Here is a 14,234-nt window from a genome sequence, read left to right as displayed (position 1 = left end):
TGATGATTCTGTGATTCTGTGATTCTGAGACTGCTCAAGCTGCAAACCAATGGTAAGTGCATGATAGGAAGCTTGCTTCAGGAATGCACAAGTGAACACAATAGGCAAAATGTTTCTTCCTACATCAGAGTTAAAATTCTCTGTGGTGGTGGTTTTTTTATTTTTAAATAAAGTAGGAAAATGACCGTTGTGGGTAATTTGTTATGTTAAACTAGAATTTGTGTTTGGGGTGGCATGATGGGGAGAGGTTTAGATGTATAAGCGATTAGCCTGAACAACTATTGATGTACTTGTCTGAAACTGAACAATGAACTGTTTTTACCCACTATCTTCTCTCACGGTTTTGCTTACACTCTGCCAGCCAATTTTTACAGTTCATAAGATGTCAATAGAAATGCTAAAGCAGCAGTGGTGGCCTTAGGCAGTCCAACAACATGGTGTAAAAATAGATTGATGCTAGGAAGTGACATACTGTCATAACCAGTTAATGCACCAATTGTCTAGTCTTATTATCACTTAAATTCGAAAGGGTGAGAAAAAGAGGTTATATAATAACTTTCCTTATGTTTTATAATCATCTTTGGTTATAGACACTGTTAAGAAAAATGCAAAATCCAAAATGATTTCAATTAACTCAGATTATTTTAGCCCAAATGTGAAGCTGATCCAGGACAATTTAATAATCTCTCTCATTAACAGCTTTGGATTTCACCATTACCTCTATGCATTTTTTTCACAATATGAAAAATGTCTTGAAATGTAACATGATCCTTGGAAGAATTTGTCCTTGTTGACCATAAACCTCAGTATTGTTTGAAATTAAACCATCATGCTAATAAAATGGGTTTACTTAAGCCGAGTTTCAGTGCAATGTGCTGGTTTCAGGTGGAGGTGAACAGTAGAACAGGAGCATGGAACATGTTAAATATTTTAATTTGGAGTAGCCTTGATCTGAACTGTTCATTTTGTTTATTATAAATTTCTTATTGTTACAAATAAATACATATAAAGAACATGGCACAGCATTTGATGTATTTTAATACTTTCAGAGCAGGGGTGTTCACTAGTTAGCACAAACACTTCCTGAATTCCTCACTGAGGAAAAACTGTTAATATCATGCTGGCTCAGAACTGAATACATGCCTGTTTCGAAAAGAAAGGACAAAGTGCAAAGCTGTTGCAATCAGTATTAGTCATTTGAGTTTTTGGAAGTGCTTGGAAAAGTGCTTAGGGATTTGGACTTGATAATAAAGAATTATATAATTTTAGCTGGGGGTGGTAATGGGATCACTAGGAATTTCGTTGTTCTTGCAAAGGAGAACAGCATCTTATCTTTTTTTCAGAAGAGACTGTTCCTTTCCTCAGGAAGCTAAAACATTGGCACGCACTAGATTGCTCCTTTTGAGATTGATTTTGGATGTAAAAACTGCATTTGTAAATCATTGGTCTTGTGTTCAAAATGGATAGGTATGGTGGTGATGTTCAGAATTTGTGACAGTGTATAGGTGTCTTTTTGCATGCATAAATTCAACCGTTGTACCGATTTTTCAGAGGTATAAGTTCTGTGAAATCAATGGCAGGCCAGGCCAAATGTCAGATACAAGACATTTACCATTGGCAGTGCCTCCTGATTATTTTTCTTTTCTATGCCTGTGCTGCTGTGGCAAAACATGACAGTGGACCATCAGTGTCAGTCTTCGCCTCCAAATTCACACCCAGGCCCTCTTTTTGAATGCAGATGGGCTTTGACTTCAGTCTTTTTCATCTCTATTCAGGTTACCAATTGCCCAACTAGCAATCTGGAGTTGAAAAGCTGATCAGCAGGCAGTTTACACAATTGTGCAAGGTATTCTCTAGTATGGGAAAACTGCATCTGTCTTTAGGTGTGTTTAGGAGCAGAATATGGACAGAGGAATTCTCAGGGAAGGCTGAAGTAGGCACACTTCCCCTTGCCGTGAATGAAATTCTTCAGGTTTCTTTGAAAGCACTGCCGGAAATATACAGATTTACATAGTCATTTTCAAAGAATTATAAACAGTAGATGTTTTCTTTTATTTTCAGCTCCTTTGTAATACTGGCCATGCTGAAGAAAAGCTAGGTTTTACATATGACAGCATCATAATATGGTAAGTAGTAAGGGGCACTAGAGCAATACTGGGGTACTTTAATTGTTCTAGATGCAATTAAATAAGCTTTATTTGCACTTTTGAGATAGTATTTTGTATTTCTGATGTCTTTGAAATTTCATAATGCAAACATATCTAACATACCTGACAAATGTTTTAATTATTAAAATCAGAAATATTTTATTTGCTTTCAGGCAAAGAGGGTGGAAAAACCCTCCAAGATAAAAGTGTGGATTTCTTTATTATATTCCTCAAGTGTAAAAATACCTCTAAATATCACAGTACTTGCAGAAAGCACTTTTAGTAAAATTGTGCACCTACAGAATTTAGAGCATGCTCTTAATTGTAGAATCAAGATTTAAAAATAAATATTTTATGTTCATTTGGTGTGTTTATATGTCTCTGTAGCATTGCTTTCCCTGCTACTGAAACACCCTGTGTATGTACTTTCAAGTTGAATTTTTTATACATTTTGTGGCCATTTCTGACAGTCAAAAGTGACTACATTAATATTTTCAGAACTTCTGTTTTTCATGCATATTTCCAGAATACAGACACTGGGATATTTGTCCTGAGGCTTAGCATTGGTTCAGAAACAACTAAGATCTAGTATTTAATAAGATTTTGTTATTTCAATTTAATTACCTGACTTAGGAAAGCAAGCTTAGAAAAGCTAGTCACTGTGTAAGTAAAAGGTTGGGAAAACCTGTGTAATTTCTTGTGAAAATATTGTAAATTGTTTTCTTAAATAAAACTGATTTTCCTTGCTAGAGCTGAAAAGTTTTAAAAACTGTTTTTTATGAGTGCATGTTTTGCTATAAGCTCTAATAGGCGGTCATCTTCTCATTTATGTTATTATTATAGTGCTTTTTGATGGGACTAAACATCATTTAGGAATAGAACTTTAAAATTCAGAGTTCATTACCAAATGTTTTTAAATATCAGTCTTAAAAGGTTATAGAAGTACTAGAGTTTGTTTATATGGAAAGAAGTCTGCAGAATAATCTGATAATCCAAACACAATTACAGATATTGATAAGGAAGGGGAAAACGTTGTTATCAGCGTAGACAAGAAGAAAAATAGTCCCCTACTTAGAAAAATGCCAGAAATATTTTCTCAGAAAAATGAAAACACCATAGCAGGGAAATTACCTTGGGTAGTGTTGTTACTTTGGTCAATCCAATGGTTCCTATGTATGTACATGGGAAGCAAATTATTAATGCATATATGTAAATTATTCAGCACTAGTGATAATTTTCAAACCCAAGGATACCACTCATACTCACATTTTGTAACAACAATAATTGTGTTGATTGGTGGTTCTTCAGAAATATTTGTAGGATGGATTGTTTTCATGAAATAGACTTGTCAGGCAAATTCTAAAATTTTTCTCTGCAGAGTTAGTCTTTCTGTGAAAGAGATCTGTTCGTAGATTATTTTGCTATACAGCATACACGCATTCTGAGCAAATTTCAAATACTGAACTTAATTTTGGAAATGACCTTCAGGTAGGCTAAGTATATAAATTCCTTTGGGGATAACATAAGTTTTTTATAATTTATATACATTTTTATATAATTTATATAAGTTATTTATAATTTACTCTGCTGATGTTCCCAATGTTATCAGAGATCCCCCCAGAGAAACCTTTTTGTTCGACAGAACAAACTTGGGTTTGTTTTTTTTTTTTTAAAACATGGAAAGTTATTTGGATACAAGAAGTACTGTGAGTGTTCTGCATATGTGAAGTATTAATGGCTAGCCTTTAGGCGTTAAAGTATAAGGGAAGCAATGATTTCAAAAGTAATTATGGATCTCCTATAAAGTTCCAGGTGGCCAGTCACAAGTGGTGTTCCACAAGGCTCTGTCAATGATGTGGGTGAGGGGATTGAATGCACCCTCAGTAACTTCACCAAGTTAGGCTGGAGTGTGGTTCTGCTTGAAGGTAGGGAGACTCCACAGAGAGATCTAGACAAGCTGGATCAGTGGGCCAAGGCCAGTGATACGAGGTTCACTAAGGTCAAGTACGGGGTCCTATATTTAGTTCACAACAACCCCCTGCCATATTATAGGCTCAGGGAAGAGTGGCTGGAAACTGCCTGGTAGAAAAGGACCTGGGGATGTTGGTCAACAGTGGCTGACTACAAGCCAGCAGTGTGCCCAGGTGGCCAAGAAGGCCAGTGGCATCCTAGCCTGTATCAGCAATAGTGTGGCCAGCAGGAGTAGGGAAGTGATTGACCCCTTGTACTCGCAATGGTGAGGCCACACCTTGAGTACTGTGTCCAGTTTTGGGCCCCTCACTACAAGAACAACATTGAGGTGCTGCATGTCCAAAAGGAGGGCGGTGAAGCTGTTGAAGGGTCTAGAGCACAAGTCCTGTGAGGAGCGGCTGAGGGAACTAGGGTTGTTTAGTAGGGTTGGAGAAAAGGAGACTGAGGGGAGACTTTATTGCTCTCTACAGCTATCTGAAAGGAGATTGTAGCGAAGTGGGGCTCAGTCTATTCTCCCAAGTGCAAATAATATTATGCCTTTTCTTTTACACAATTGCAATGCCTTTTGGGCACTTTCAACTACAAATGCACGTGAAGTGTGTGTATTGAAATAATTTTCTTGATCTGATGCCTATTTCAGAATCATGTAGTACAGGTTTATAATAGTTTTTGTCTTGATGTTTGTCACACCTACGTTCTTGAATTTTCTTCGTGTTAACTATGCATACAGATAATTAACTTTCCTTGAAGTTTCTTAGAACTCCATTCTATTCTTATTTGTATTAACTATGTTGCCCTCTGTATTTTTGCCCCCACCGCTCCGCTTCCCCCAAATTAAGAGTTGTATGCAGAATACTGCATGCAAAAGGAGATCATGAACCTGGATAAATACCAGGACAGAAAATTGCCAGGATAAAAATCTTCCATTCACCTTGGCTCTTTGAATTAATCTTTTCAGATTTTCATTCGTTAAACAACTTTTCATCACTGTAATGTCTTTATATCCATTAATACAATCTTCAGCAATACTTTATGCCTTTACACACTACTGTAATAACTCCTTTCAAGTCTTTCAAAGGGTTAATAGAATATAGTTTGTGTAAAGGCTATTGGATGCTTGTCATGGCTAGCCAGTTTTATTCTAAGGTGATTTTATTTGAAGATCATGAACGGTCCTGTGGATGTCCTTTGGAATCCTTTTTGTATAGGCCTTTTCTTCATCTTGACCACTACCATTTACAGTACAGTACTAGCAATATATGCAGCTAATTCATTTTAGTATTCTTTCCAGACACTTAGATATGAAGCTTGGTAGGCCACTGACAATACTTACTGATAGATCTCCTGCAATTCTTCCACCATTTTCACTTGTTGGTCTAACTCGTATTTAGTGTAATGGAAAAGGCTATAGGATAGGAATCTTCATGCGAATCTCTAAAGCAGTTACTTAATAGGAAGAAAATGCTTGGTTTTGTCATACCACTGTTGATCTCTTACTTGCTTCATTCCTTTAGGGTTATCCAGTGGGTCTGATTTAATTTTTCTCCTTCTGGTACAGCTGAGAAATCGGAACGTGTAGACATATACAGACGTACCCATGTAGGTTTTTCCTACTTATTTTTTCCCCACCTGCTGTAGCATATCTTAATTTTCTTCAAAAGTTCAGGTTTCTCTCAGATTTTTGCAGTTCAGTCACTGACTGGTGAGGAGTTTTTTTGTTGCAGTTTTTATTTTTAATGGAGAGATTTCTGTTCAGCCTTGTTCGCTTGTATGTATCATTGCTTTCATTGGACCTTTATGGATTTTTATGGCCTTTACTATAAGCCTGTATCTTTCTGGCTAGCAGTATATTTTCACTGCATTCTCCCTATTTAAAGATCCCTTTTTGGTACCTTCTCTTTTTGGATGTTGAATCTCCTGATAGTATTGTCTTTTGTAGTGTTGCTAAATCTTAACTTCTGTCTACAAATCAAGAATATCTGCCCCTTGTGAGTTGTGGGACAAGCTTTCAAAGCATTGATTGCTTTTGAGGAACTGTTTGTCTAAAGATTGTTTTGGTAAGCCATTCAAAAAATGTTTTGCTCTCAAATATAAAAGTAATGTACTTTACTTGGTGGAGGAAGGGAAAATCCAGATTCAATATTTGACTGCCCTAATAGGAAATGTCATGAATAGCAGCAACATGGTTTGCATAAGTAAGGGGTAACTTTTGCGCTAAAAGGAAGCTGCTGAAGTGTCTTAAGTGGCATATCCAAGGCAATTGTAAACTGAGAGGTAAAATTCCTAATAGTAATTCCATTGAGTAGAAATCTTTAAGTGCTCATTCCTTACACTCCATCTCTACAAAGCTGCAAAACCAGAAACAAAGCATGATTGGTGATGTAATGAATACCTGCTATATGCTCAGCACAACTGAAGAGTTTCTTGACTACTTTTCTTAAATGACTTTAGAAATCAATCTGTCCTCTAGTACAGCTTTTTTAACTTCTAGTATTGAGCATCTGATTCTTACTTGCTTCTAGCTCAGCTTAAAGTAGACAAAGGCAATTAGTTGCACTCTTTTTATCTGAACAGTCACATTTGACATTGCAGCAAAGATGGTCTTCCTGAAGTAATTCCCTGCTTGGTGCTGAAAGTATTAGTCAGTTCCTCTTTATTTGCATGAAGTATGTCAGCCTTTCTACTTTGTCTAGATGTCAGATGGAAGTATGTTCCTTTTATAGTGACTTTTACACAGGCCTGTTAATCTCCAGAAAGATTCAAAAGATTTTTGGCCATGGAGTAGCTGATTACTGTTAATGATGATCCTAAAATAAGAAAAAAAAAAAAGCCATTTATATAGGTAAAAATTCAATCTCACTGGCTGAAATATTTACATTCTTAGATGTCCAATGAAAGAATCCCACTAAAACAGGGGACTGGGACATTGCAGGGTTCCACCTCTGCCCACACACACAGAGCCCCACTGTGTAGGAAAAGGGGGAAATCTTTTGAGAGCCTTCAGAAGGACACTGTGTCACTTAGTGCTTTGAAAACTGTACCTGGAGACCTTCAGTATCTTCTTTCCTTTTACCTAGGCAGTGAATTTAGGAAAATACATTATGGTGATAGTTCTGTTTGGGAAGGCTCTCTTTGGTGTGAGCAAAAAACTTTCAAAATACTTCATCAGAGATACACATTTTGGTTATATGTTAACATGAAATTTGTAGAAATGTATGCTTCGTGGGGCTGCTTAAGTTATTCGTATTTCATTGTTTCATTCATATATCGCATTTCATCTAAACTTGGTGTCTTAACATCTTTAGTGAGTGATGCGTGTAAGGTGTAAATCCATCTCTATGAGGTGTCAAGACATTGTTTTGAGGACTCATGCTAATACATTGGCAGTCTAGCAGAAGGGGAGATGCTCTCTCCCTGTTAATTATCTTGGACTAATGTGCTCAGCTGTTTTGTCAAATAACAAGTTGTTACAGGTCTTTGCTATGTATCGTTCCATGAATGTACAAGCTGTTCTTTGGGGGGGAAAGTTATTTGTGGTATTTTCAGATTAATACGTTGTCATTGTCTTCTGACATGGTGAAGGTTTGCTTTCTAGGCTGTACAGGTTATTATCTCAAAGACAATTAATACAGAATGTTTTTCAGACTATTTTAAATGAGTAAGTAGTAACTACATGTTGGATGGTGCAGTCTTCCTGATGCTAAATAATTGTTTGCCCCCCTTGTTTTTTTCATTATAGTTTGAGGTTAGCTTTACTAAATGAAGCAAAAGAGGTGCGAGCAGCAGGATTGCGAGCCCTCCGCTATCTCATCCGAGACACCAGTATTCTCCAGAAGGTGCTAAAGTTGAAAGTGGATTACTTGATAGCCAGGTAATTTTTCTTTCTTATAAATTGTGTAGTTGTAAATCACTACCTTTTTCATGGCTGAGATGGATGAGAAAAGGTGTTTTCATGTCCTCTTACATTCTTGATATGTAATTTTATAAGAGCCATTTTGCTTCAATGTGAGTGATGTCTTTTAAATATAGGAGAATACATCACACCAGCTAATCCAAATAAAATGAGTAATCTAGAAAGTTTCCGTGTTTTTGATCATATATGCCATTAATCATAAATGAATCTGTAGTGTTATTAGAAGAGTGAAACACCAGTAATTTTCATGTCATTTTCTACTTATGGGAGTTGTTCTGATTCTTTGTATCATCATAGCGCTTTGGAGCCTCTAGTATAAAGTCAGGGCTGAAAAGTAGTTCATGCCCAAGAATTTGTAATCTAAGTATAACTCATGACATAACTGAAGAATACCAAAGGGCAAAATTAACAATGAGATAATAAGATCAGCATGATGAGTAGATCTAAGTTTTAACATTTCTAGTGCTTCCTTTGTTAAAATCTTGCTGGACTTACTATACTGATACAGTTGTATGTGGTTTTGTTTATAAATATGTAGGCAGCACGCTAAAACTGGCTCTGTAATTTTGGAGAAGCAAAAGGACTTTTCTGATCTGAGAACACACAGAAAACATGTTGGTGTGAAACATTAAAAAAATCGTTTAGTCTTGTAGCCTTACAAACGTAGCTAGCTCAGAAAATGTTTGTTGAAGCCGTTATGCTTTGCCATTATATATTTGAGAACATTCTAGTCATTTAATTATAATGAAGATGACTGAAAAAACCTACAAACTGAAGCTAATTGACTGGTCATAATGAATATGCTTGCTGAAAGGCTCAATTTTTAAACAATTAGTCATAATATCCTTTTTATTCTGTTTATTTGCATAAATATTAACACATCTCATTAAGGTGGCAATTTCTGTTATAAATTAAATGTGATTTTCTACTTATTTTAGGTGCATTGACATACAGCAGAGTAATGAAGTAGAAAGAACACAAGCACTTCGATTAGTCAGAAAGGTAAAGTCTAACAATATATGATCTTACCAGCTATGCCAGTGAGTTGTGCTGACTCCTGTTTTCATCACAGTTTCTAATACCTTACCATACTTTGTCATATGAAAAGAAATTAAAACTGGTAATTCGAAAGAGAGAGGGAAGGGTAGTGCTGCGAATCTCATGTGGGCTGGAAAAATACTGCTAGTTGTCTTTTGATAGAGTTCATATTGGACAAAATGTGGGGAAAAAACTTAAATGTTGAATGAGAGGCTATAGGAACCATATTGTTAAGTCTTATCCGATGATTTAACTTTATTATATAGAGCGTTTAAGCATCTGTGAATCAACAATGGGACATTTTCTGCCTTTTGAGAAATTACACAAGTTGCTGTTGCTGGAATAATCAGTTGAAGGAATGCTTCTAGCCTTATTGCTTTATCCATAGAGGTTGATCCTGTCCGTAGGTCTTTTCTCAGACACACAGTAAGATACAGTTATAGTCCATGACAGTTATTGTACCTTGTACCCATGGATATGAGATGTTTGAAGTTGTGGTATCCGCATTTTCAAGTTCATCATAGACAAATTGGAATACACAGCTATTGAAGGTTTGGTTTTGTTTGGGTTTTTTTTTTCCAGGAAATGTAGTATTCTACCTTTGCACCATACTATCCTTTATCGTGCTTAGATTCTTCTAGTGATCATCTTAGGAAAAACTACCAAAGAGTCGGGTAGTGTTTGTAGTAATTGGAAGAATGGTTCCCAAGGAGCACTGTGTGTGTGTTTCATCTGTTTTGCTCTTATATGTATTTCTTACATATTTAGGTTGAAAATACAAAGTTTGATATGCAATTTCTTATAATGAGCTCACTCTGTTTCTGTTTTATAGAAGAGACAATATAGTATGCTTGATTAATGATTGCACTAAAAAGAATTTTTAAAGCTTAAACGCCCACACCACTCCTATCCCCAAACCCAAGCAAACACAACCATCATGGAGTGGAATGTTGAGGAATTTGCAATTTATAAAAGTCCTTTGCTAATTTGCTTTTATAAAAAGAGCTTCAATGTAGAGTCAGACTAACTTCTATCAGAAGATGGAATAGAAACACATTTTATAATTGGGGTTTTTGGGGGTCAGAAATTTGCTGTCATTACTCCTGGGTTTTTTCGAGCATTTGCTAGTTAAGCAAAGACTGCTGACTTGCTTGAAAGAAGCAAGAGAAGTAAGTCTGTTAGTTTGATTTGAAAAAAAAATTACCCTGAAAGATAAATGTTTAAAAAAAAAAAAAATCATGCAGAAGACCGCCAGAGTGTTTTTCCATCGTTATACCTACTATGCATGGTAATGTACATGCTATACAGGGATGCTGTGATATTTCTTCAAGGCAGAGAACTATGTTGATGAAAGATGTTCCCTAACATCTTTTGCTAACTAGAACATCCTTTTTTTTTTTATTATTGTTATTAAAAATCAATGTCAGGCAAGCAAAAACCCACCTATCCAACCTGGCTGCCAGTGAAGTTAATTCTTTCATGTCCTGTCTGTCTACTGCAGTTGAGCATGCATTGGCATAGAGCAATCAGTACTTGAAACCCTTTCTCACAAGGAATACTGTGACACATGTCCTGAATTGCACATCCTGGTTTTCTGTCTGTTGTTAAGCTGCTCTTGCTTTTTTCCCATCTCTCTTCATCTTCCTCAATATGTCAGAATCAGGGGTTTGATACTGGGATTCCTGATATATAAAGGTCTAGAAGAGGATGATGAATAGCAAATAAAACAGTTAATTCATTTGTGCAGGAGATAATTTAGTGTGAGCCATGGAAGAGCTGAACTGGATTCCACCAGCATCACAGACCTATTGTTCTCGGTTTCAATGTCTGGATGCTATTTTTCAACCTCATTTTTGATACCAAAAATGCCTATGTAATAATAGCATAGATATAAAATTTTAATATTAAAACATTCCCTCACTCTCATAATTTCCTTTTCATAGATTGGAAGAACAAAATATAAAATACTAATCCTGTTTTATGAGTGTATAAAAGGCACTTAATAATAAACTTGTTTAAAAATAGTGCAGGTTAAAATACTGTAAGAAGATAAAAGTAAAAACTGTAAAGTTGTTTTTAACTTAGTTTCTGGTTTTTTTTTTTTTTAATTGAAGGCTTGGAGTGCTCATTGTGTATTGACTGTAATCATACCTACATTTCCAGTAAGAGCTTTGCAATTTAGCAGTGTCTTCAGCCACGAAAAGGCATGAAGTGGCTTCACAAAGCATTTTTCCATCTACTAAAATGCAGTAACACCATGTGTTTATAATTTAATAGCCAGGATATTTTATTTTGAAAGCAAAAGGATTAGGTACAGTGTGAACCACCTTCTTTCTCCCTCCAAATTCATAGTCTTTGTTACTTATTTTATCATAGCTGGTTGTAGCTGTGCATTGCCTCTTGAAAACTGCATTTGAATACCTAGAAAAGAGTGAAAGCAAATTGAAAAGTTTGCATTTATTCTACTAATGTACTTGAAATTGAATATTAAAAGAAATCTTTCCTTCTCCTGTCTTAAAACCAAACAAAAGAATGAAACAGAACAGCCTTTAGAGTCTCCTTGTGTCCTCATACTGTGTATGTATCAGTAGACCCAAAGGTTGTAATTTTGTAGAGTGGATTCGTCTACCCTTTCTGTTATTAATTCTTGTTACTTCATGTCATTGTAAAAATGAAAGACTGCCTGGGTGGGGAAGAGTTTGGTGTTTTAGAGTCCTGTCTTAAAGCATCCTGTTTTGTGGGTGTCAACTTCATATATGACAAGTTTCTTCAGAAAGATGTCTTAAAAATAGACTTGTTAAAATGTCCCAATATATTTGTTGTGTGGTTGATCTCATTTTAACGTGCTCTACAGAGGTGAAACAATCCCCTTTGTGTGATCAGTACGTATAAGGCATTTATAAGAGCTGTAAAATTAATATAGGACAAAACCATTTTGGAAAAATGACGAAGATGAACCTGCTTTTGTTGGAAAGAAGGCTATTTTGTTTAATAACCCTTTTCAAGATTTTCATTTTTTACATCTCATTTACTAGTAGAAAAAAATGTGACATAGTTGAGTGGGCTATAACACGTTATATTGTTCCCTTTCTAAGCAGTCAGGCAAAAAATTCTACTTCCTTCTTAGTAATACATGTGTTTAATGATGTTCATGTTCCATATTACAGAGGATATGTATGTTTCATTTTCTCAAACTATAAAAAAATGTGAGGAAACAGCTACCTGGCCTTTGTACTCAAAGCCTCATTAGGGGGTGGTGGTATTGGTTTGTTGTATCAGAGTGAGGTTTTTTGCCTTTAATGTGTGCAGAGGGTCTTGCTCCTTCATTGGTGTAAATTCTGATTGTCCTGAAGTAGCAGTAGAGGATTTCCATGGCAGAGGTCTGCTTTTCAGTAGTATTAATGAGCACTGGTTATTAATATCTGTTCCTCTATTCTGTCTCAGATTTTTTGCAGCTGTTGATTTTGGTTTTTAATTGAAGAGTTACTTAGTAATTGATGGAGGTCATGTTTTCATCTTTGCTTTTCAGTTTAATGTGTTTAAGATGTTTGTGTAGTTTTTGTGTGATTGCTATATATAACTTAGGATGAAGATGAATTATGCTGAAGTTCTAGGGAGATCAGGTTGTATGCAGGAGGATACAGGGGTGTTGCTGACAGTTGCCTTCCAGATGATGTAGCAGCTTCTGTTGTCCTTTCTAAGTCTGTTCTGCAAAACAGGAGATTTCAGTCTTGGCTAATTAAACACTTGAATGGGTTTGAAGAATCTGCTGCAGTATGAATGAATCTTTTAGCAGAGTTTGTAATCTTGATGCCTTTGGATAGCGTTCTTTGTCAATAAAGAAATTCTTGGAAAAAAAGAAACGAAAAAGGTTGCTATACTTCTCTTCACAGCAGTCATCTTTTTAACCCTTTCCTTTTATGATAAAATAATGTAAAAAGTAAGCAGGAAGAGAATGGTAAAGTAAGTTGAGAAACAAAGCATTTCAATAACATAAGTAATAATTTTAATGATTTGCCAGATACAACCAAGTAACAGATGGAGTGGTCTATCTGGTTGTTCTAGGAAACAGAATGCTGGTAAATCTGTGAGTATGTTTAAGAGAAATATTTCAAAGAAACTGGAGGAGTTTTTCTTTCTTTTTTGGCAGATGATCACTGTGAATGCTTCATTGTTCCCCAGTTCTATTACTAATTCTTTGATAGCCGTTGGAAACGACGGTCTTCAAGAAAGAGACAGAATGGTTCGAGCCTGTATAGCCATTATCTGTGAACTAGGTAAGATAACTGGAAGCTGATTGAGAAAAATGTTGATATGGTTGTCATCAGTTTTCAAAGAAAGTCTTTTCTGTGGGTTCGTATGAAATAGATTGTGTTCAAATAATAAAGTGTATTTGTTTGATAATGAATTAAATGCTAAGTGTACTTAATATCAGTTTCATGGATTTTAGTTGCTAGTTTGATATAAAACAAAGATGCTGTTGTTTCCTTAAGACTCGCCAGTTTTTCGTTGACCTTAAACATTTCGCTCCTACAGCTGCTATTTCTAAAAATAATGAATTGTAAGTAGGGAGAGTTATATACATGAGATACTGACAAATTTAAGAGTTCAGAGAAATACAAACCATCTTCCTTCAAATTTTTTTTTACAGTGGGTAGTGTGGTTAGCTGGCTTCTAGAAGGCAGTATTTGTGTCCATGTAATGGCCATCTGCACAATGGATTATACTGACTCACATACTTGTGAGTGCTGATTTTTGAAATTTTTTTAAAGTTTTTTCAAAATCAATCAGCGAGAAGTAACTTCAGGAATGTTTTCAAGACTTTCAAAGTTTACAAACTTCTGTTTTCAAGAAATAAAAGATTTGTTACTGTTTTACATTCTAATGTAAATAATGTCAGTCCAGTGAAGCACAAAACCTTTTTGCAGGGAATTCAGAAAACTGCTGTAGGTAGACCTGGTTGGGAAATTGCTGCACAACACTGACTGCCTGACCAGTATTTTTCTTCATGATAAATTAATCAAAAAATCTCAATTCGTTACTAATGTCAGTCAGTTCATTAAAAGCTTTACATTGCGTTAGCAGTGTTCATGGGAAAAAAAGGTATATGTACTAAAGAGATGACAAGTTTGTCATATTGGAAGGCACGAAATGTTTTCTTTCCT

At 35.6% G+C, this 14,234-nt stretch overlaps 1 protein-coding gene across 1 annotated transcript in view; it reads left to right on the top strand.

The window, feature by feature from the left end:
- Positions 1-2,067: 2,067 nt before the first annotated feature.
- Positions 2,068-14,234, top strand: part of RICTOR (RPTOR independent companion of MTOR, complex 2) — a 55,836-nt gene continuing 43,669 nt past the window's right edge. Inside the window, exons 1-4 of the mRNA XM_010135971.1 lie at positions 2,068-2,126; positions 7,858-7,989; positions 8,970-9,033; positions 13,220-13,346. Of these exons, the coding sequence (XP_010134273.1) occupies positions 13,220-13,346 (127 nt within the window). The 5' untranslated portion in view covers positions 2,068-2,126; positions 7,858-7,989; positions 8,970-9,033. The remainder of the gene's footprint in view (positions 2,127-7,857; positions 7,990-8,969; positions 9,034-13,219; positions 13,347-14,234) is intronic.

Source organism: Buceros rhinoceros, unplaced genomic scaffold, assembly GCF_000710305.1.
Source record: "Buceros rhinoceros silvestris isolate BGI_N320 unplaced genomic scaffold, ASM71030v1 scaffold14725, whole genome shotgun sequence".
Classification (NCBI taxonomy): Eukaryota; Metazoa; Chordata; class Aves; order Bucerotiformes; family Bucerotidae; genus Buceros; species Buceros rhinoceros.
This window is presented reverse-complemented; position numbering and strand designations above follow the sequence as displayed.